Below are 23,356 nucleotides of genomic sequence, written 5' to 3'. Positions count from 1 at the left end.
GCCAACAAATGCTCAATTATATTGTAATCCAGCTGTTCAGCCAAATTATAAAAAGTGACTCAAAATGCTAGCAAACTTAAATTCTCTTTCAGAGACTCTCAAACTATTCTGTACAATTAACCTGACTCCTTTTAACAAATGCATTCCACACTGATAACATGTACTGCTTAAAATATTTTTAAAAACAGAAGATTATTCTGTGCCAGAAATAAAATGCCATTTTAGAGACTCTGAGTGGGTATGAAACACTGATTAACTTGTGACCTGCAATTGATGACGCAGAGGTAGATTTCCAGTCCATGCTGAGTTTGCTAATCTTAACCTTAAATCGGTCACAGGGTTAAGAATGGAGAATCTGTAATACCCATGGCTGACTTTTCTTTGACAGGTTATATTTGAAAAACAGCCCTCACTAAGTCAGATTTGAACCCAAACATTTTGAGCTTCTCAGATACCTATAACATTTCTATATCCTAATTACACTAAAATTTCTCAAACGCTTTCTTTGCTCACCCTTACAGATCAATAGATATAGGAAAACATTACTAACAGTGAAGCTTCTCAATAGATGCTGGAAATGGACAGTGTTACTGCATTACAATCAAAATGTTAGACATAACAACCTATATTTATATAGCCCCTTTAACATAATAAAATGTCCTGAGGTGCTTCACATGAGCGTTATAAAACAAAGTATGACACTGAGCCACATAAGGTGATATGTCAGAATACCAAAAGCTTAGTCAGAGGTAGGTTTTAAAAAGTATTTCAAAGAAGGAAAGTGAGGGCTTTCCAGAGCTTACAGCCTATGCAACTGAAGGTGCAGCCACCAATGGTGGAGTGATTAAAGTCAAGGATGCATATGAGGCAAGAATTAGGTGAGCACAGATATCTCAGAGGGTCGAGGAGCTGGAGGAGATTACAGAGATAGTGAGGGTGAGGCCATTTTGGAATCTGAGAGAAAGGATGAGAGTTTTAAAAATCAAAATACTGCTTGACTGGGAGCCAATTTAGGTCAGCGACCACAGGAGTAATAGGGGAACAGGATATGGGGTTAATTAATACACAAAAAGTAGAGCTTGGATGACCTCAAGTTTACAGAGGGTAGAATACAGGAGCCTGGGATGCTTTAGAATAGTCAAGTCTGAAGGTAATGAAGGCACGAATGAAGGTTTAACTTTCATATAGTGCCTAGTTTCAAACTAACCACCAGTAACAAAAATTATGTAAAATTTACAAAAGGAAAAAAGTTCAGACTGCAGGAAATCTTAAAAAGAGGAAATACTGAAAATACACTATCTGAAAAATGAAGACAGGTCAACAGCAGCATAGGTGGCCATTCAGCTCACTGTGCCTGTGCCAGCTCTTTGAAAGAGTCACCTCCCCAGTCTTCCCCATGGCTCTGCAAATTTTCCTTTAGAAATGGAAGTGGATATATACTTAAAGTTACTATTGCACCTGTTTCCATCACTCTACCATGCAATTCATTCCATATTGATGCAACTAGCTGAATGAAATCTTTGTCCTCTGGTCACTGACTCTTCTGTCAGTGGTAACAGCTTCTCGCAATGGCTTGAATGGCCTCCTTCTGTGCTGTAACCATTGTGATTCTTTACTCTATCAAAACAACTATTAAATCGCCTCATAACCTTCTTTGCTCCAAACAGATTGATCCCAGCTTCTTCCTTTTCCATCTGTCGCCTCCTGCAGTCTCTGCACTCCTCCAATTCTGACCTCTTAAGCATCCCCAATTTTAATCTTTCCAACATCACAATTGTACCTTCAGCCCTAAACTCTGGCATTCACCCCCCACCCCCAACATCTCCATCTCTCTCTCTCTTCCTTTAAAACACTTTGCCCCAAATCTTCAGTCATCTGTCCTAAAATCAGTGACTTGGTGTCAGGTTTTATTTGGCAACTCTCCTGTGAAGCACCTTAGGACATTTTAAAGGTGCTATAGGAATACAAAGTTGTTGCTCTCTAGTCTCACTACTGGTTTGAGATATTTCATCAGAACTGTAGCTCTAATGCATCACACTTGCTCTCAAAACAATGATTGATCTGCTACACATGTCCATTACAAAAGAATTGCATTTGTAGCTTTCTGGTATGTTACAAAATCCTATTTGGTATTTAGAGACCAACCTCAAATAAAAACTGCTTGGAGATTCTTAATCATGAATTCCTAGATGAAGAGTCATATTGGACTCAAAACATTAACTCTGTTCCTCTCTCCACAGATGCTGCCAGAGCTTTTTTGGCACTGTTTTTATTTTTAGCACTCCTTTTAAGTTGGTGAGCAGGATTTATAGCACCTATTTCAAAGGTTGCAAAACCACAAAAGGCAGAAAATGTAAAAACCAAAGGGCACTAAAAGTTTCAAAATGTCTGCATACATTTTACCATTATTGAAGAGAGGTCAATGAGAACATTGAGAAATAATACAGCATTAGAGCCTCTCTAGGCCAATTTATTAGCCATTACCTACATGTAGTGAAATGGGAATCCTGATATGGATAACTGCATTTTTGGTTAGAAATAAAAACATAAGAGCTTAAGAAATAAGGGGAGTGGGCCATTCAACCCCTCAAGCCTGCTTCTTTTTGTGTAAACTGGAGGAAAAACTGGACGCAAACTGGAGGAACAGCACCTCATCTTCCGACTAGGCACTTTACAGCCTTCCGGGCTGAATATTGAATTCAACAACTTTAGATCTTAAACTCCCTCCCCCCATCCCCACCCCGTTTCTTCCCCCTCCCTTTTGTTTTTTTCAATAATTTATATAGATTTTTCTTTTCCCACCTATTTCCATTATTTTTAAATCTACAACTAATACCTTGTCAGTCTTTCCACCCCACCCCCACTAGAGCTGTACCTTGACTGTCCTGCCATCCATTCTTAATTAGCACTTTTCTTAGATAATATCACCACCTTCAACACCTCTTTGATCCTTTTGTCTGACACATCTTTTGATTATCTGCTCCTATCACTGTTTGCTTGTCCCTACAACCACCCCACCCTCAACTTCTCTCCCCCCGCCCCCCACCTTAAACCAGCTTATATTTCAGCCCTCTCCTAACTATACTCAGTTCTGTTGAAGGGTCATGTGGACTGGAAACGTCGACTCTTCTTCTCCACCGATGCTGCCAGACCTGCTGAGTTTTTCCAGGTAATTCTGTTTTTGTTTTGGATTTCCAGCATCCGCAGTAGTTTTTTGTTTTTATCTTTTTGTGTATATTGGTTAATATTTTAAGATGGAAAGCAGTGTATGAGAGTGTTTTATTGATTCTTACTTCCTTGTTTATTGCCTATTGGTTCTATAAAATGCTGTGCAATTCGAGTGAAAACATCAGACTTCAGTGCCAAAGGAACACCAGTGATATTGTGTGGGGAGGGGAACTATTGACCTAGTCAGCAATACCAATCATACACAACCAATCAGAATAACCACTCCCAACATGAAAGCAGGCTCAAACAACAACCAGACAATCCGAATGATCACGTCATGGCAAAGGGTAAGGAGCATCTAACCACATTCTGAATGAAAAACAGGGCTGGGACTGACATGTCTCATTTTGCAAGGCAACATTCCCAGCAATCAATCAAAGCGTTACTTGCAACTGTTGCACAACAACCTAGAAACTGCACAAAGTTGCTGCGTCTGATAAATTCATGTAGAATTCCAAATGTTGAGGCAAAATTAAGAGTGCAAGGTTCGCACTCAATGCTGGTAGATGTTTGTTAAATAAATAATCGAAGTACAGCCACTCGGACTGCATTTAAAATGTCTTCTACTAAAATTAGTGCGTGCAGCCAGAATTGTTGTAGTAATCAACAATTTTTATTGAATAATAGATCTGGCCACAGCTCCCATCATAATCACCTACCCCTGAAAGTTCCCAAAGTTAGTTAAATTAGTGCCAGATCTTTCCATGTTTGGATTGGTACTTAGTCTTAAAGCCAGCCAACAACTTTAAGAATGAATAGGCAAAATTTGTACAACTCCCTTTCCTCACTTCTGCAATCAGGGCTTTAAAGGGATCGCCCCTAACCCTTTTTGGCCATTTCTTTTGATAACAAAATTTAAATTCAAATTCCAAAGGGTTTCACATATAATAAACTAAACTATGTAATAAATAAATAATATTTAATGACTTGTCATCTTGACAGCAAGGCTGTATATTAGATTAGACCAGAAGCTGAAAAGAGTGGCTAAGTCTTTTTTCTTCCCAATAAAAAGTACCTCGTCTCCTAAATTATTAAACATGGTATGTATATGTTAATGAGTAGCTGTTAATGGGAACCCTGATTGAATGTTACCTTGCACAAGTTTAAAAAAGGTAGTCCAGACAATATTGAGTGACTTAAACTGTGGACTTTTTCCACTTACACGCCCAAGTATACATTAGCCAGCAACAGAGATATCTCTGTGGGAGAGATGCAGTGTACACAAGTCATTCCATCAGTCTTGAAACATCACTACACTGCTGGTTACTGTCCATTCACAATGTTGGGATATCGCCATCAGAACTTTAGAGTATGGTATACATAGCAGGTTATTTCCTTGAAATTATTTGTATATTAAGTTGACATCAAAACCGCATTTGATGAGTATGGCATCAAGGAGCCCTAGCAAAACTGGAGTCAATGGTAATCAGGGGGAAAACTCTCCACTGGTTGGTCATACCTAGCACAAAGGAAGATGGTTGTGGTTGTTGGCGATCATTCATCTCAGTTCCAGGACATCACTGCAGGAGTTCCTCAGGGTGTCCTCAGCCCAACCATCTTCAGCTGCTTCACCACCGACCTTCCTTCCATCAGGTGGTCAGAAGTGGGGATGTTCATTGATGACTGCACAATGTTCAGCACCATTCGTGATTCCTCACATACTGAAACAGTCCATGTCCAAATGCAGCAAGACCTGACCAATATCCAGGCTTGGACTGACTAGTGGCAAGTAACATTCGCGCCACACAAGTGCTGGGCAATGACCATCTCCAACAGGGGAGAATCTAAGCATCGCCCTTTGACGTTCAATGGCGTTACCATCACTGAATCCCCCACTATCAACATCCTGGGGGTTACCATTGACCAGAAACTGAACTGGATTAGCCATATAAATACTGCGGCTACAAGAGCAGGTCAGAGGTTAGGAATTCTGCAATGGGTAACTCACCTCCTGACTCCCCAAAGCCTGTCCACTATCTACAAGGCACAAGTCAGGAGTGTGATGGAATACTCCCCACTTGCCTGGATGAGTGCAGCTCCCACAACACTCAAGGAGCTTGACGCTGTCCAGGACAACAGCTCGGTTGATTAGCACCACATCTATAAACATTCACTCCCTCCACCACCGGCGCACAGTAGCAGCAGTGTGTACGATCTACAAGATGCAGTGTAGGAATTCATCAAGGCTCCTTAGACAGCATCTTCCAAACCCACGGCCACTACCATCTAGAAGGACAAGGACAGCATATAGATGGAAACACCACCAGCTGGAAGTTCCCCTCCAAGTCACTCAACATTCTGACTTGGAAATATATCACTGTTCCTTCACTGTCGCTGGGTCAAAATCCTGGAACTCCCTTCCTAACAGCACTGTGAGTGTACCTACACTACATAGACTGCAACGGTTCAAGAAGGCACCACATTCTCAAGGGTAACTAGGCATGGGCAATAAATGCTGGCCTAGCCAGCAAATCCCACAATCCATGAATGAATAAAAAAAATAAGGGGACTGGAACCTACAGCCATAGTGGAAGATGGCCTTTGATGGATGGGTTATATAGAAATTGGACAGTAGCTGGCTTTCCAATAAACACAGGACATTCTTGCTATAATGTCTTGTTATAACCTCCAATTTTCTAACAATAGTGTGACAATGATACAGAAGTCACACTGTCGGGGCAAGGGCAAAAGCCAACGCAAGTCCAAATAACTGTTACAAACAGGACCTTATTAATATAGCACAATAACTTATATTTGTCTAAATGCCTTTCATATAAAATTGATTTTGAAATCAGATGGGGAATGGCATAACAGAAGGATTTACGGAGACAAGGATAGAGATGCAGAGACTTGAAACTCTAGCAGACCAAATGTCTGGCAATTGAGTACATACAAGACAATATTAATTTACTATGTTTCATTGAAGGAAAGCTAAAGTATCAGTCCACACTTTTTGCAGAACTAGAAGTGTATGATGATTGGAACTGAGCATGCAATGTAGGCTGATATTTCAGCACATTACTGGAGGAGGGGTCTAGCAGGAGTGTCAGAGGTGCTGCTGCTGGGATGAGACAGGATCTGACATTCTGAATAACTATTAAAGTGGGAATAGATAGATCCTATGGCACCACTCAAGGTGCAGAATCTATTCAACATATTAATCAACATTATTCTTTCAACTAAAACCACAAAAATCAGGTTATCTGGTAATCTACTCCCTTAGCTGTTCCCACACTTCCATCCAACACAAAAGTGGCTACAATTAATTGGCTCCGAATTGCTTTAGGATATCCTGAGAATATGAATGTACTATATCAGTGCAAGTTCCTTCTTTTATTAACACACTGCATGGAAAGCACTTTGGGAAAAAAAAAGAGGAATCACTGTATATTTTCAGACAGAGCAAGTTAGAAGTTGGTAGGGGACACGGTGCAAGAATCCTTGACTCAATAAGAAAAAACACTTATTTAGCATTCTTAAGCTCGATACAGGATTTTACCAAGAACCCCACTCTCCAAACATGGGTGCCAGGTCCTGTGATACCTCTGTTTCTGGCATTTAAGCCTATCCTCCAAAAACTCCAAACCCTGGCCTCTGTTAAAAGTCCCATACATTTAAAATACCCAAGAGAGCAGAACTAAAGGAACAAAGTACTATATAAGATTAATAATTAGCGTTTAATTACTGTCTTGCTAAACATATACACTATACAATGCTAGATTGCTTACAAGTGCTTGCAATAATGAAATACTAGCAATCTGTTGGACTCTGCTCCCTGAAACTAATGACTGAACGCCTAGGATTTATTTTACATAATAATGCTCAACTGCAACTGTTAAAGATACAAAAAAAGGATTAAAATTTCAATTGTTTATTATGTGACACTGATGCAAAAATTTAGTTAGAAAAATAATTGATTTGTGTCCTTGAATCAATTAACCGCATAAAGCAGTAAAAGTTGTGTATTTGATTTCTGAAGCTGACGTAATTATAAAACTTTAAAATTCACATGACTGAATTGCAGGTCTTAGCATTGTTACATTTCATATTTGCTGCCAAGGACTCCCCCTGACTGCATTTACTCACTATGAAGGCAAGGAAAGAGAAGAAAATAAAATCACCTGAACTGAACAAACTCAATGTTTAAAGTGATTGCGTGCCAAAGTCAAATAATGGAGAAGTAACAATGGAACTTCTGGAACCCAGCACGAATGCTGGAGCACAAAGGTTCCTGTGTGGTTCAACAGAAAACTGTTGTCCACTAAAAGTCTTCATTACAGCTTTAAATATATATAGTATTTACAGGATTATACAGGCTATTTATACGCAGGTCAGTCAGCTGCATATTACTCATACTGAGGTTAGAAGAACATATATTTCTGCGGAATTTCAGACAACAGTTTTAATATTTCAAGGAGGTTGATTCATGTGCTAACATGCTTAGAGGGAAAAAAATAAACTTGTATTTAAATACCACTTTTCACAATCTCAGCACGCCCCAAAGAGCTTTATAGCCAATAAAGTACTTTTGTGGTGTAGCCAATATTGTAATGTCAGAAATACAGCAGTCAATTTGTGCACAGCAAGCTCCTGCAAACAATAGTGATTATGACCAGATAATTATTTTTTCGAAAGTGATGTCAATCAAGTGGTACATATTGACTAGGGCACCGGCTATTAACTCCATTGCTTTTCTTCAAAGTCTTTATGCCCACCTGAGAGAACAGTCCTTGAATCAATTAACCACATAAAGCAGTAAAAGTTGTGTATTTGATTTCTGAAGCTGATGTAATTATAAAACTTTAAAATTCACATGGCTGAATTGCAGGTATTGGCATTGTTACATTTCATATTTGCTGCCAAGGACCCCCCCAGACTGCATTAACTCACTAACATCTCATCTGAAATACGACACCTCAGGCAGTGCTACACTTCTACAACATTGCACTGGAACGTCAGCCTAGATTTTTTGCGCTCAAGTCTCTGAAGTGGAACTTGAACCCAGAGTCAGAGGCAAGAGTGCTACAACTGAGCCATGACTAACACAGCATCCAATTGGGGGAAAAAAAAATCAAATTTATGAGGTGGAAGCCAACAAATTTTACCCAAGTGAATGCTGTGTTTGGATGCATTGCTACTCAAATGGCCAGCAGATGCAATTGCAGAAGTGAAATAGCCATGTGCAGACTCTTTTCAGACAAGAAAAGAGGGCTCCTGTGCCTTGGCAGCAACATGTTAAGCCATCATTTTTTTGTACTGTCAGCTATGGCCGAGTTGGTAACACTCTTGCTGGAGTCGCAATGTTCTGGGTTCAAGTCCCACTCTGGGGCTTCAGCATGAAAACTCAAGGCTGACACTCCAGACCAGTATGGAGGGAATGTGGCACTGTCAGAGGCGCCTTCTTTCTAATGAGATGCTAAACCAAGGTCCCACCTGCTTGTTTGAGTGGTTGTAAAATATCCCCATGGCAGTATTTTTAAAAAGAACAAAGGGAGTTATCTCCAGTGTTCTGGCCAATATTTATCACTCAGTCAACATCATAAAATCAGATTATATGGTCAGTATCACATTGCTGTTTGTGGCAGTTTGCTGTGTGCAAATTGGCTACCACGTGTCCTACTTTACAACAGTGACTACACTTCATATATATTTCCTTAGATGTAAAGCACTTTGAGAAGTACAATGGTTTTGGTAACTGCTATATAAACGTCATGATGTGGCAGATGATGTGTGCCAGGTGCATCAAATCCACGAGGGAAACTTGATCATGCTATCACAACGGTTTTGCAATTTGTGTTTATTTCGAGGTGCATGCCCTGAATTCAGAAGTAATAAGTCCACCACGGCTTCAGAGATTTTTTTTTAAAAAACTAAATTAAACATTTATTAACAAAAGAAAAGATTTCAAGCACGTACATAGGTCTACAAATTACTACCATAATAATTCCTAAAACCCCTAATTAATCTAAATTCCTAATAAATCTTTTTTTATTTCTAACCTCCATTGATTGGTCTTATGGATTTCCAAAATCAAAAGAAATTGAGGATGCTGGTTTTTTTTGGAGTTCCTTTCACTTTTAACTCTAGAACCATAAAAAATGGTCCCGTATTGTGCCCTGCTGTGAAAAATGAAATGAGGAATTAATGTCCACTGTGTGCACTTTCTACAACACAAGCCTTCCTAGAAGGTATTTTTTCTATAAATCTCATACAGCAGTTATTATCTATAGGCTCCAAGAACCTCGATTCTAATAAAAACAAATTAACAAACAGTGCATTTAAAGCTGAAAGTACCTATTTTTGATAATGTTATTGGAAGAAATGACAGGTCAGGCGTTTATATGGAATCTTTCATGACCTCAGTGCATCCCTAAATGCTTTATATCCAATGAAGTACTTTAAAACTATGGTCACTGTTATAACATAGGAAACGCAGCAGGACTTTTCCTACAATTTAGTAATCTCACCAGATGATTTGACTATATTTTAATAACAAATTTCTTGGAAGTTACTTCATCTTCTTTCCCCAACAAGGTCTCTACCCATGGCTGAGGGAGCAGAAGATCTATATGCTCCCAAGTTGCCTCCCAAATCAAATCAGAAATGTAGTGTTACATTGCACAAAATGATTTCAGAGATTATTCCAAATGTGGAAGAATCTGTTTCGCCATGATGGCTCAGTGTATAAAAACTCATATCACTCCACTCAGGTACACAAACATATGAATTGTTAATATAGGGATAGGCTTATAGTGCCTAAAGGCCTGTGTTCAGAAAAACATTCTTCAGTATTATGCACCAGAAATTTACAACAATGCATTGTGTATACAGCTCATGACAGAAAACGTTGTTGTAATTGAAATCACAAGGTGCATTCCACCTGCAAAAGGCTTACCTTAAATGAGAGGTTACTGTAATAGATATGCCAACTAAAATAGATCTTTTTTTAAAAATTCATTTGTGGGATGTGGGCTTCACTGGCTGGGCCAGCATTTATTGCCCCATCCCTAGATGCTCTTGAGAAGGTGATGGTGAGCTGCCTTCTCGAACCGCTGCAGTCCATTTGGTGTAGGTACACCCACAGTGCTGTTAGGAAGGGAGTTCCAGGATTTTGACCCAGCGACAGTGAAGGAACAGCGATATATTTCCAAGTCAGAATGTTGAGTGACTTGGAGGGGAACCTCCAGGTGGTGGTGTTCCCATCTCTCTGCTGCCCTCGTCCTTCTAGGTGGTAGTGGTCGTGGGTTTCGATGGTGCTGTCTAAGGAGCCTTAGTGAATTCCTGCAGTGCATCTTGTAGATGATACACTGCTGTCTGCCATGATCTTACTGAATGGCGAAGCAGGCATGAAGGGCCGAGTGGCCTATTGCTTTTATTCATACCTAACCAGCTGTAGCTGCAGTTAGTAAGCAGACATCATGCTCTGCAAGGGATTGAAACTACACATCCCTAACACCTCTGACATCAAGCTAGTCACAAAAAGTTCAACAAATTTTAAGCTCAAGTTTTACCAGCACTTTAAAGAAAGGTACAGCGTAAATCATTCTAATTATATTTGAATGTTAAATCTACAGTTATAAAGTGGCTATATATTTACAATGCAAAAAATGTAAACAGCCATTTACAAGCAACCATAAGTGTGGGTCAGTCTTATCCACTGCCCAGCTTCAAGACAACATAACATTGCAGCCCCATTATTTTGCACAATGTGCACACTAAATTGATTCCTTGGACTACAGGGTCGTCTTATGAGGAGAGACTGAGTAGAATATGTATTCACTGGAGTTTGGAAGAATGGAGGGTGGCTTCATTGAAACAGGCAAGATTTGAAGAGGGTTTGACAGGGCAGCTGCTGCTTCCCAAGGGTCTAGAACTGGGGTTGGGATAAAGTCTTGGGATAATGGGTCGTCCATTTCGGACCAAGATGAGGAGAAATTTCTCCTCTTAGACAGTTGTGAACCTTTGGAATTCCTTATCCCAGAGGGCTGTGGATGCTCAAATCACTAAGCACATTCAAGACTGATAGATTTTTGAACTATAAAGGGAATCAAGGAATATGGGGAACTCAGGTCAAGGATCAGCCATAATATTAAATGGTGGAGCAGATTCAAGGGGCCGTATGACCTGCTCCGTTTTCTTCTGAAGATAAGTTTGAATAATGGTAATTCTATAGCATAAAGGAAACTGCTCAGTACACGTACAATGAATAAAAGACATATGAAGGAAAAGTGGGTGAGAAAAGAATGGAGGAAAGTGACAGTTGAGTCAGGGATAGATCAAAAAGATTCACAGCAGTTAGGATGAGAATTTAAATTATTTTGTTGCTAATGGAAGACAATTCTCAATTCAGGGAATAAAAACTAAGTGAGTTGATGTTATAATAGTTCATCAGTATTGCAATAGCTAGGAACTTGCAAGAAAGTTGCCTTTTTCTTTAGGAAATGGTGCATGCTGGTTACCCAAGAGGCAAACAGGAAGGGAGGGCAACAGGAAATTAAAAGGTATTCTGATGAATTAAGTCTCCCTAAAAATCCCTACATGTTAAAACTTCAACTTTAACAGCCACTAGGTTGCATATAGTAATTACTAAAATACACTGTATAAAACTTTGAGATAGCCATTGGCGTTCCAATTTGTGCAGCAATTTATGAGACAGTACCTGTCATCCAGCTTTGAAGCTCTTAACCACTGGAAATAAATGTGTTTTCATAGAGTCATTTGAAACCAATTGGCTACAATGTTACTCTGTAGCCCTTAAGGAGCCAATTTTTACTAATTCACTCAGCTTTTGCCCACACATCATTAACTGGTTATGTAATTGCAGGTCTACAACAAACCTCAGGATATAATTCCATTTCTTTCTTTCCTGCCAGAAACTGAATTCTTGATTATTTCCCAGTGGGAATGGATACAGCTGCTTCTGACAGCTTTGGATACAGAAACAAACTGATCATGCTGTAGCTGAGGCACAACATAAAGTGAATGTTACTTCTCTAACTGGGGGTTGAAATTAAGCAGCACCCAAGAGACTGTGCTAAAATAAATTGGTATTAAGTTTTCACAATATTTATGCAAGTAATGGCATTTACATCAACAGAGAATCCCCCAAGTCGAACCAGGAGATCATGTTTATCACAATACGTTGTTAAATAAAACTATATAGCTCAGGCACCCTTGGTTTCTTGTGAGGCTGTCCCCATGCAGGTACTTATTGACTCTCTTAGAGGCTGCAAGGAGAAAGTAAATGAAGACACACTGGTCAGGTGATGGCAAACTTTGTTTTTAAAAGCTTAGATATTGTAACAGGAAAGTCTTGGCAGAAGTGGGTAAATTATAAATCATGCTAAGACACCTTACAGTGAGTTGCGACTTGAACAGCAAGGGTGAGGGTCAAGCCAGAGCCTGTAGGATGGTGCAGCTGAAGCCTTGGAAAAACATGAGGGGGGATTTCAGAGAAGGATTGCAAAAGAGAAAAAAGACTAGAGACCACAAAGGACAGAAGGATCACCATTAACAAAAAGGAGATAGGAAGAAAACTAACATAAACGTATGAACCAAGAGCAGTCGGCCACTTGGCCCTTCATGCCTGCTCCACCATTCAATAAGATCATGGTAGATCTAATTTCAACTTCAACACCGCATTCCCACCTACCTGATAACCTTTCATCCCCTTGCTTATCAAGAATCTATCTAGCTCTGCCTTAAAAATACACAAAGACTCTTCTTCACCACCTTTTGACGAAGAGAATCCCAAAGACTCTCCAAGGGAAAAAATTCTCATCTTTGCCCTAAATGAGTGACTCATTTTTTAAACAGTGGCCCCTAGTACTAGATTCTCCCACAAGAGGAAACATCCTCTCCACATTAAGAACCCTCTGGATCTTATATGTTTCAATCAAGTCACCTCTTACTCTTAACTCAAGAGAGATTGCATAAGGATTCAAACCACATCTGCTTAGGCCTTTGGAAACAGGAAATGTTGAAACAAAAATGTCAAAAGGTTTGACTGATGTAAGTCAAAGTTACACAAACTCAATTGCTAAAAACAGACTTGCGGGTAGGAGGGTGAATAGGTTCTACATTTACTCATGATAGACCACTGTTGCAGTAGTCATCACTAATCTCATATCATTCATAATGCAGAGACCAGTGTGCAATGACACACAAGGTGTCACTGTTCATGGAAACACAGCACTCAGTGCACAGCAACCATATAGGGGAATTAATTTCAATTCAGGCCTGAATGTTTCTTCTGAAAAGATAAAAAAAAATTATGAAGCCACAGTCAATTCCAATGAGATAGGATTAATTTATATGACAAGTCTCTTGTTTTGAATTGAATAGCCATGACAAATCACTGTTGGGATATTTTGCTGAATGAGTTTCACTTTTACTTTAAAGTATCAGTGGGCCCTCTGAGCTTTGCTCACAGCAAGCTGGATGGCACAGGTTTGTGTAGATATGATTACCTTATAATGCACAATGCATTATGCTGCTTTTAAGATCGAGAGATGTGGTATAAAATCTAATCGCTGTTAAGAAAACACAGGGTGAGATCAGATTGGTAGGTTTTTATTATTCCGGCTCCAGGTCAACGGGGGAATGGTAGCATAGTGGTAATGTTACTCGAAGAGGAATCCAGGGGCCTGGGCTAATGCGGTGGGAATGAGTTCAAAACAAACCAAAGCAACTGGGGGAATTTAAATTTTATTAATAAATCTGGAAGAAAAGTTAGTCTTATTAATGATCATGAAGCTACAACACAGAACTATGTGCATTTAAACAGCAGAAGCAGCATGCTACAGACAGAGCTAAGTAATCCCACAACTAACAGATCAGTCAAAGCTTTGCAATTCTGCTACATCCAGTTGTAAATGGTGATAGACAGTAAACAATCGACTGGAGGAGATGGTTCCACAAACCTCCCCATCCTCAATGATGATGGAGCCTAGCTCAGTGCAAAAGACAAGGCTGAAGCATTTGCAACCACCTTCAGTCAGAAGTGTCGAGTGGATGATCTATCTTGGCTTCCTCCCAAGGTCCCAAGCATCACAGATGCCAGTCATCAGCCAACTCAGAGATAAAAACAAAAAACTACTGCGGATGCTGGAAATCCAAAACAAAAACAGAATTACCTGGAAAGACTCAGCAGGTCTGGCAGTCGATCCTGCCAGACCTGCTGAGTTTTTCCAGGTAATTCTGTTTTTGTATCAGCCAATTCAATTCACTCCATGCGGTATCAAGAAACGTCATGGGCTCTGGCAACACCCCGGCTGTAGCAATGAACACTGCTTGAGGACTAGCCGCACATGTAGCCAAGCAGTTCCAGTACAGCTACCTGTCTGGCAATGTAAAAAATTCCCAAAACCAATAATAACCTGCTCACCAATGCTCAGTTTTTGTTCAGCCAGGGCCAATCAGCACCAGACCTCATTACAGGCTTCGTCTGAACATGGACAAAAGAGCTGCATACCAGAGGAGAGGGGAGAGTGACTGCCCTTGACATCAAGGCAGCATTTGACCAAGCAAAACTGAAGTCAATGGAAACTGGTGGGAAACTCTCCATTAATTGAAATCATACCTAGCACAAAGGAATATCAATGTGGTTGTTGGTGACAAATCATCTCAGTTCTAGGACATCAATACAGGAGTTCCTCAGGGTAGTGTCCCAAGCCCAACCATCTTCAGCTGCTTCATCAATGACCTTCCTTCCATCATAAGGTCAGAAGTGGGGATATTTGCTAATGATTGTACAGTGTTCAGTACCATTCGCATCTCTTCAGATAGTGAAGCAGTCCATATCCGTATGCAGCAAGACGTGAGCAACCTTTAGGCTTGGGCTGATAAGTGGCAAATAACATTTGCACCACAAAAGCTCCAGGAGAAGACCATCACCAACAAGAGAAAATTTAACTACCTCCCTTTGACATTTAGTGGTGTTGCCATCGCTGAACCTCCCACCATAAAATCCTTCAAAGGGGGAGGGGTCACCAGAAACTTAATTAGACCAGCCATATAAATACTGTGGCTATAAAACAGGTCTGAGATTGGGAATTCTGTGGTTCGTAACTCACCTCCTGACTCTCCACAGCCTGTCCACTATCTATAAGGCACCATTTAGGAGAATGATAGAATACTGTACACTTGCCTAAATGAGTATACCTGCACAACAGTCAAGGAGCTCAATGCTATTCAGGATAAAGCAGCCTACTTGATCTCATCCACCTTAAATTTTCACGCCCTCCTCAATCGGATCACAATGGCAGCAGCGTGCACCATCGAAAAGATGCACTGCAGCGACTCACCAAGCATCTTTCAAAAGCATCTTCCACAACCTCATAAGACAAGGGCAGCAGATGCATGGAAACACCACCAACTGCCAGTACCCCTCCAAGCTGTACACCATCCTGATTTGGAACTATACCACTCTCCTTTGCTGGGTCAAATCCTGGAACTCTTTTCCTAACAGCATTGTAGGCGTACCTACATCACATGGACTGCAATGGTTCAAGGCAATGGCTCACCATCACCTTTTCAAGGGATAGGCAATAAATCCCCTTGCCAGCGATGCTTACATCCGATGAATGTCGCAGCAGGCCATTCTAGCAATCAAAGTATCACTCCCAGGGTGAAGTTCTTCAACCGCATTTCACAAAAATGCAATAACAGCACAGGCTCCACGACAAATACCAGATCAAAGAAATTAACTAATTCAATGTTAGTCCCCAAAAAGCAAATTTCCACCTTTACTTAAACCAGGTGCCAGCTAGCAGGAGAACCTAGACATTGACATTAATAAACGCCATGGGCTCTGGCAAGTACTGGGTTTTATGCACCCAGTTTCTTGTGTAAAATGATCTTTTACACTGAGGCGCCAAGAGTATGGAGAAAATTCTACACGGAGAGTGATGTTCAGCATTAAAATTTGGTCAGGGTCGCCCTAACGGCTGCCAGTGTGTGAATCCAAAGAACAGCTAGGGGGTTACATGTCAGGAAAATGTAAGACCTGATTTCTTGACTTGAGATTGACCTTCTCAAGGGCAATTTGGAATGAGCAATAAATGCTGGCAAAGCCAGCGATGCCCACATCCCATGAAAGAAGAAATAAAGAAAACTGTAATCTCTGCCAAGTTATCTGATCATAGCTGGGACAATGAATGGGTTAAAAATTTGCCTCAGTACCACAAAGTACAGAGAGAGGTAGGAAAGAGAAACAAATGAGTCATGGTTTCACTTCTAATCATTATAGCCAATGATCCCTGCTGGAAGTCTGCATGAAGGGTATCAGGTGAGTCCTTAATGATCGCATGCAATCCCTGCAGCCACCTATCAAATGGAAATGCTTACACATGAATAATGGAACAAGGTACTGAAGGTAACTACTGATAACGCTTGTGGAAATGTGCAGCAGGGAAGACCTCCATGGGATGGAAAGGGAAATTGGCAATAAGAAAACTCAATTTTTTTATGCCCAACAATTTATTAATCTAACCTTGAAAAAATGCCTTCGATTGTAATTGGCACCCAGTTTCAAAGAGACGAGGTTATTTCCTTATTACTGTTATCCCTAACAAATACAGGAAGTAGCATTCATATCAAGCACAATTTAAGAACATTAAAACAAATCTCAAGGTTCAAAGCTTTAAAATTAGATTACCCAAAATACTAATTTTATCTCCAACTCCTGCTCACATCATAACATCTCATTCATAACAACCTGACAACAGTTGCAAGTTCCCCTTAACTTTTCCATTTTTAAATCATCTAAGGCTCACTGTTAGATTTTCCACTTGCAAACATTAACTCTGTTTCTCTTCACAAATGCTGCCCCAACCTGCTGAATATTTCCAGCATTTGTTGTTTTTATTTCATGCTTCCAGCATCTGCAGCATGTTGCTTTTGTGTTAGTGGGTAAAACAGAGTAGAGTCAGAGTAGTACCAGGAATTCTAAATTTGACATCAGCATCCATAGGTTAGGGAAGGGAAAGAAGCAACCTGTATTACTGTTTCTGATCACTATCCAGTGACTCTGAAAAAAAAAGATGCAAAAGGACAATGGTAGATTAGTACAGAATTGGGCACAACTGAAATACCCCACAGTATAATCTGTTATCTAGCCTCATGAAAAATGACTAATTGGAATAGGTGGAATACCGCAGTTTCAATATTGCTCATCCAAGACAGGGAAGATAAAATAGAAAGCATGAAACAAGTGTGACAAATGTTCTCAGTAGAACAGACATAAAATTTTATTCTACACTTTGTAATATATCCCTCAAGTGTCATTTCAGGATTTTAACGATAAGGTTTCCATGTGGAATTCAAAAACTAACAGTGATATTCCTCATAGTTATAGCTTGTTGACTCATCATTCAAATATTGCAAGTATAGCTAGTATTGGAAAGCTAGCTGTAATTTGTCAAGAGTTTTGAACATCAATTAGCAATCTAACTTTTATAGCCAGCAGCCACAAAAGCAAATACATTTCATAGTATTCAAACTTAGCTTCAAGTAGTTACCAAAGTATTGTTAGCGATACATTAATATCCTATGAAGCCTAATTAAAATCCAGTAAATTACAGATAAAAAACTTGAAGAGATTAGCCCTAGATTTGCATAAGCATTTTTATTTCTAGTAATGTATTAGTCATAGTTGTTACTAAATGAATCTGTGTTTCTGGATTACACTACAACATCAGATAGTGAAGGATGTATCTGCATGTGCTCACAAAGCATGCAGTGCTAATGCCTTCTTCCAGCTGAGAAACAATGTTTCCAGTCACAGCACCAAGATATGACGTCATCGCTAACCAGATGGGCTGACCAGTTAATTCTTCCATCTGTTGTATTCCATGAAACATAACAAGGGGATAAAATAAGCAGTGCTTTTTTAACGGGCTCTATCAGAAATGCAAACCATACAGAGGAATTTTAACTTTAAAAAATGAGTTTAAAAAAGTGAGTTTAAAAATCAAAAGACTTCACCTTTCACAACATGCGCCTCCCCAAAAGAGAGCAGAGGCTGTCTGTTTCATTTTTCTGGCTTTTACAATTTCCTCTATAAGGCTTTCACAAAAGATTACTGAAGTCATTTAATATCCACATTGCTTCGGAACGAAAGCCAATGATATTTTTCAATAACCGATGTACTGGTTATATCCGTATCCTACCTGTGAGGGGAAAGCTTCTGTTTTTATTCATTTCAGTTGGATTTCCTGCAAAGTGTTTTTTATTAAATAAGTTACTTTGACGTTTTAGACTTCAGTAAATCTATACAGCACTGGGGCTAAAAATTGGTTTGCACCATTATTTGGGTGGGGGACAGGGGTAACGATTTGCAACCTGCCTGCACCAGTTCCGGTGGATGATATACATACAAGTTGTTGTTAAGGTAAGCAGTATGCACATTTGGTACTGCCATCTTATTTACGTGATTCTAGTGAAGGGCCAAGCATCTGCCATATGGCTGGCTGTCACAATCAGCAGGAAGTTGAGTGGCATTTGCTGACAGCACATGGTACAGCTAGTCTTCTGTTCTTAAAGGCAGTCTGTCCCTCTTAAAGAGCAGCTGTACTGGTTGATAGGAGTCTGCTGCTGAATACTATTGCTCCATTTCTAAATAGGGAAAATGGGTCACCAAGGCACTGAGAGGGCTCCGGATTCATGGATGAGCCACTGGAAACCTTACTGATGAAGATGGACAGCAGCAGAGGTGCCATGGTCCTGCTGGGGGCAGAGGGGCTGCAACAAGCCATAAACTGCAACTGTCAGAAGAGACTGGGGTCAGGTAGTCAGGGAGATAAATGCCAAGAGTCTGGACCAGAGGACCTGGACCTTGCAGCAGTGCTACAAGAAATCTAATGACCTCACGCGAGTGGTCAAGGTCAGTGTATGCACCTTTACATAACATCTCCTAACCACAGCTCCACTCGCCTTTCTCACTGTTCAGTACATCATACCACCAACCCCCTTCATTCAGCTATCAGTAGCATCTGGAACACAGGATTAACACATAGCAGTTAGATACTCCACCTCATGCTCACACACCCACCAATGCTGCCAGCCTCTCCCACCGGCTCCACATACCTCCAGCTATTCAGGCCCATCACCCAAATACAATCACTGACATTCTTCATCTCTCTTTCCAGGACAAGGTGGCACATAACAGAAGGGAGCAAAGCAGAAATGAGACGAGACAAGGACTATTGCATCCCCTGAGCCCTACATAGGTGGATCGCAGCATCTTTCTCTCTAATGCCATACAACTGATTTCTTACTTCATTCTTAGTCCAACAGAACAATTAAAGTCAGAAGTTATAATCCAGTAACAAAATAAAAAAGTTCCAATTAAACATCGCTCATGACAAATAACTGCCACACACTGCCTATTTCTATGTCCTACTTTGAAATGTTGTAAAGTCTGATGGTAGCACCATCGGTTCTTTGTTAAGACTAAAACCTGACAAGCATCTGAATGCTGTTAAGTAGAGAACAGTATATGCTGACTTGCTCTAGTATGCAAAAAATTCGTTACCTCAGGAACAGACAAACACAGAATAGGCAATACAGGTACAGTTTGGGTTTGCTGGCTCTGGTCCCAAACCTTTATCTATAGTGAAAACATGCCTTTAAATCAAAGCAACAAGTACTTATCATTGAAAGGATTACAGTTGTATGAACGTTCAAAACCGCTCTAATTAACTTTTACTAAAACAAAAAAATGCTGGAAAAACTCAAGCAGGTCTAAGAGCATCTGTGGAGAGAAAGACAGAGTTAACGTTTCGAGTCCCTCTGGCCTCAAGAATTTCACTGTTTACCCCCGTAGCCATGAAACCAACTAAATCACAAGTATTAGCTGAAAGGTATGACAACGTTGGCGTTTTATTCCGTTTTTCTTAAAAACGCACAAAGTTGCAGATTTATCTAAAGTTTGGCACAAATGCTGTACTGCAAAACAACCCTCCTTCACCCTGTGCCCGAAATATCAGCGTTTAAGAAAACACGCTTCATCCGACGATTGCCCACATCTTTTATTTTTCATTTCAGGTGGCACGCCACCTTGAAAACTAGCAGCCTCCACAAGGCATTGAATGAAGGACGACATCCAACTCTGCGGCCAGCATTGGTACCAACACAAGTAGGGAGCAAAAAGATAACATTAAGGGATGTGTGTGTGGAAATCACGTTCAAACCCAAAGGACCATATGGAGTACCACCCCAGTCCCTGAATACCCAGTGACAGGTCCGGGGTGGGGGGGGAGGGATAAGTAAAAGAGTCGAGCCCAAAAGCGATCGCTCGGTAGATTCCCGCAGCAACGACAACGACAACGACAAGAAGGAGAAGAGGGGGGGGGGGGGGGAAATTACCTGCCATCGGCCGACGGTTAGGAAGAAAAGCGAGAAGGGGATGGCCGTGCCCGACATGGCGTGTGTGGAGGGCATCCCGTACTCGGAGTCATAGAAGATCTCCACCTTGACAACAGGAGGGGAGCGGGGCCGGGGCCAGCGGATGATGTCCTTGGTGCATTGGCCCAGGTACATGACCCACACCCAGATAACGATGAGCCGGCGGCCGACGTAGGGGTCGATGTTCCAGAGCCAGAAGGGGAAGAAGGTGATGTAGAAGAGCTCGTTGCCCAGCTCGGTGCCGAAGCTGAACAGGTAGTAGAGCAGCCGGCTGCGGATGATGAACTCGGTGCCCGCCGCCGCCTCCTCCTCCTTGTTCAGCGAGTTCCTCCGCCTCGGCTTATCCCTGCGATCGGCCGCGGCCACCGCCGCCGCTTCTCCCCCACCGCCGGCGGCCGGCGTGTCGCTGTAGGGCCGGGCCGGGCCCACCGGCTCGCAGGCCACGCCGTTCTTCTTGCCGAGGTGCCGTTTGCCGCCGCCGCCGGGCTGCGGTTCCTCCCCCTGGTAACTGGCGCCGCTCTCCTCCGGCTCCCCCCCGCCTCCTCCGGCCCCGGGGTGGCGGCAGTCGCCGTTTGAGAGCGGCTGATGGGCGGAGCAGACGGCCACCACGCCGCACAGCCGCTGAAATCGGGCCACTTGGTCCGGGTGGTGCAGGTAGCGGACCAGCCGCCACCAGCCGCCCGCTTTCAGCCCCATTTTAACCGCCGGGCGCTCAATGTCCCAGAACCGGCCGCTTAAAATCTCCCAGCCGGCGGGTTCTAGAAACTTCTCTCTCTCTCTCCCTCTGGATTAATTAATTAATTTATTTATTTATCACTTCAAAACCTCCGAGCTCGGCTCAGCTTTTCTCTCTCTCACTCTCTCTGTCCCTTCTCTCACCCTCTCTCCCTCTGTCCGTTTCTCCGCTCACTCTATCCGAGCTGAGCAGTGATGAGATTCAGGGGAAAATGGGGCGGGACCTTCCCGGGGGAGGTGGGGACGACTCATCTCGATGTCGCGGGAGCGCGCACGTCGCCCGGGCTGGCGCACCGCGCGCATACCGGGCGCGTTCCCGCGTGCGTGGAGGAACGCGCAGCCGGCGCATTGTCCCGTCGCAGTGATGATGCAGCGGCTGATTCAAAAGAAAAAGTGGCCAAAAGTGGAGCCACCGCTTCAAAAGGAAAACCAAGGCTGACGAATGAAGGAAGTCACTGAATACAAGCCCATGACATGTGGAAGCATCCATAAGGGATAAACCAAGGAGTAGGTATACTGCCAGCAGTAGGCATGAGGGCGTCAGCTGTGGCTCAGTTGGTATCGCTCCTGCCTCAGAATCACAAGGTTCTGGGTTCAGAGCTTGAGGGGGAAAAATCAAGGCTGATGCTCCATTGCAATGCTAAGGGAGCACTGCATTGCAGGAGCTGCTGTCTTTTGAATGAGATCCTAAGGTGCCATCTGCTTGCTCAGGTGGATGTAAAAGATCCCATGGACTATTCAGAGAAGAGCAGGGGAGTTATCCCGTGTGTTCTAGCCAGTTTCTATCCTTCCACCAACATCACAAAAAAAAAGGTTACCTGGTCATTATCACACTGTTAACCACATTCATAAAAAATGGTGGAATACGAATGTTCACCTGTGATGCTGATACAACGAAAGCTGTAGCTCAACATTGCTACATTTGCATTAATGGGGAACTTTGGCATTTGAAAGGGAAACTCCATTTTAAAAAAATTTATTCAATAGATGTGGACTCTGCTGGCTGGGCCAGTATTTATTGCCCATCCCTAACTGTCCTTGAGAAGTTGGTGGTGAGCTGCCTTTTTGAACCATTGCAATCCATTTGGTGTAGGTACACCCACAGTGCTGTTAGGGAAAGAGTGCCAGGATTTTGACCCCATGACAGTGAAGGGACGCCGATATATTTCCAAGTCAGGATGGTGAGTGGCTTGGAGGGGAACTTCCAGGTGGTGGCATTCCCATGTATCTGCGGCCCTTGTCCTTCTAGATGGTAGTGGTTGTGGGTTTGGAAGGTGCCTTGTTGAGTTTCTGCATTGCATCTTGTACGCACTGCTGCTACTATGTGAGTGAATGTTTGTGGAAGGGTTGCCAATCAAGCAGGCTGCTTTGTCCTGGATGGTGTCAAGCTTGAGTGTTGTTGGAGCTGCACTCATTCAGACAAGGGGAGAGTTTTCCATCGCATTCTTTATATGTGCCTTGTAGATGGTGGACAGGCTTTGGGGAGTCAGGAGGTGAGTTACTCGCCTTTGACTTGCTCTTGTAGTCACCCTATGTATTTGGATCGTCTAGTTTCTGGTCAATGGTAAGCCCCAGAACTTTGATAGTGGGAGATTCAGCGATGGTAATGCCATTGAATGTCAAGGGGTGATGGTTCTTGTGTGGCGTGATTGTTACTTGCTACTTGTCAGCCCAAGCCTGGATATTGTCCAGGTCTTGCTGCATTTGGACATGGACTGCTTTTGTAAATGAGGAGTCACGAATGGTGCTGAACATTGTGCAATCATCAGCAAACATTCCCACTTTTGACGGTATAATGGAAAGAAAGTCATTGATGAAGCAGCTGAAGATGGTTGGACCTAGGAAGCTACCCTAAAGAACTCCTGCGGTGATGTCCTGGAGCTGCGATGACTGACTCCCAACAACCACAACCATCTTCCTTTGTGCTAGTTATGACTTCAACCAGTGGAGAGTTTTCTCCCTGATTCCTATTAACTCCAGTTTTGCT

General features: G+C 41.9%; 1 protein-coding gene across 1 annotated transcript in view; it reads right to left on the bottom strand.

Annotated features, from left to right (window-relative positions):
- Nucleotides 1–21,885, bottom strand: part of sgpp1b (sphingosine-1-phosphate phosphatase 1b) — a 43,357-nt gene extending 21,472 nt beyond the window's left edge. The window contains exon 1 of the mRNA XM_078562234.1: nucleotides 20,596–21,885. Within this exon, the coding sequence (XP_078418360.1) occupies nucleotides 20,596–21,330 (735 nt within the window). The 5' untranslated portion in view covers nucleotides 21,331–21,885. The remainder of the gene's footprint in view (nucleotides 1–20,595) is intronic.
- Nucleotides 21,886–23,356: the final 1,471 nt, after the last annotated feature.

The sequence above is a fragment of the Cetorhinus maximus genome, chromosome 18 (assembly GCF_964194155.1).
Source record: "Cetorhinus maximus chromosome 18, sCetMax3.hap1.1, whole genome shotgun sequence".
Taxonomy (NCBI): Eukaryota; Metazoa; Chordata; class Chondrichthyes; order Lamniformes; family Cetorhinidae; genus Cetorhinus; species Cetorhinus maximus.
The sequence above is the reverse complement of the archived record's forward strand: the minus strand, read 5'-3'. Positions and strand labels throughout refer to the sequence as shown.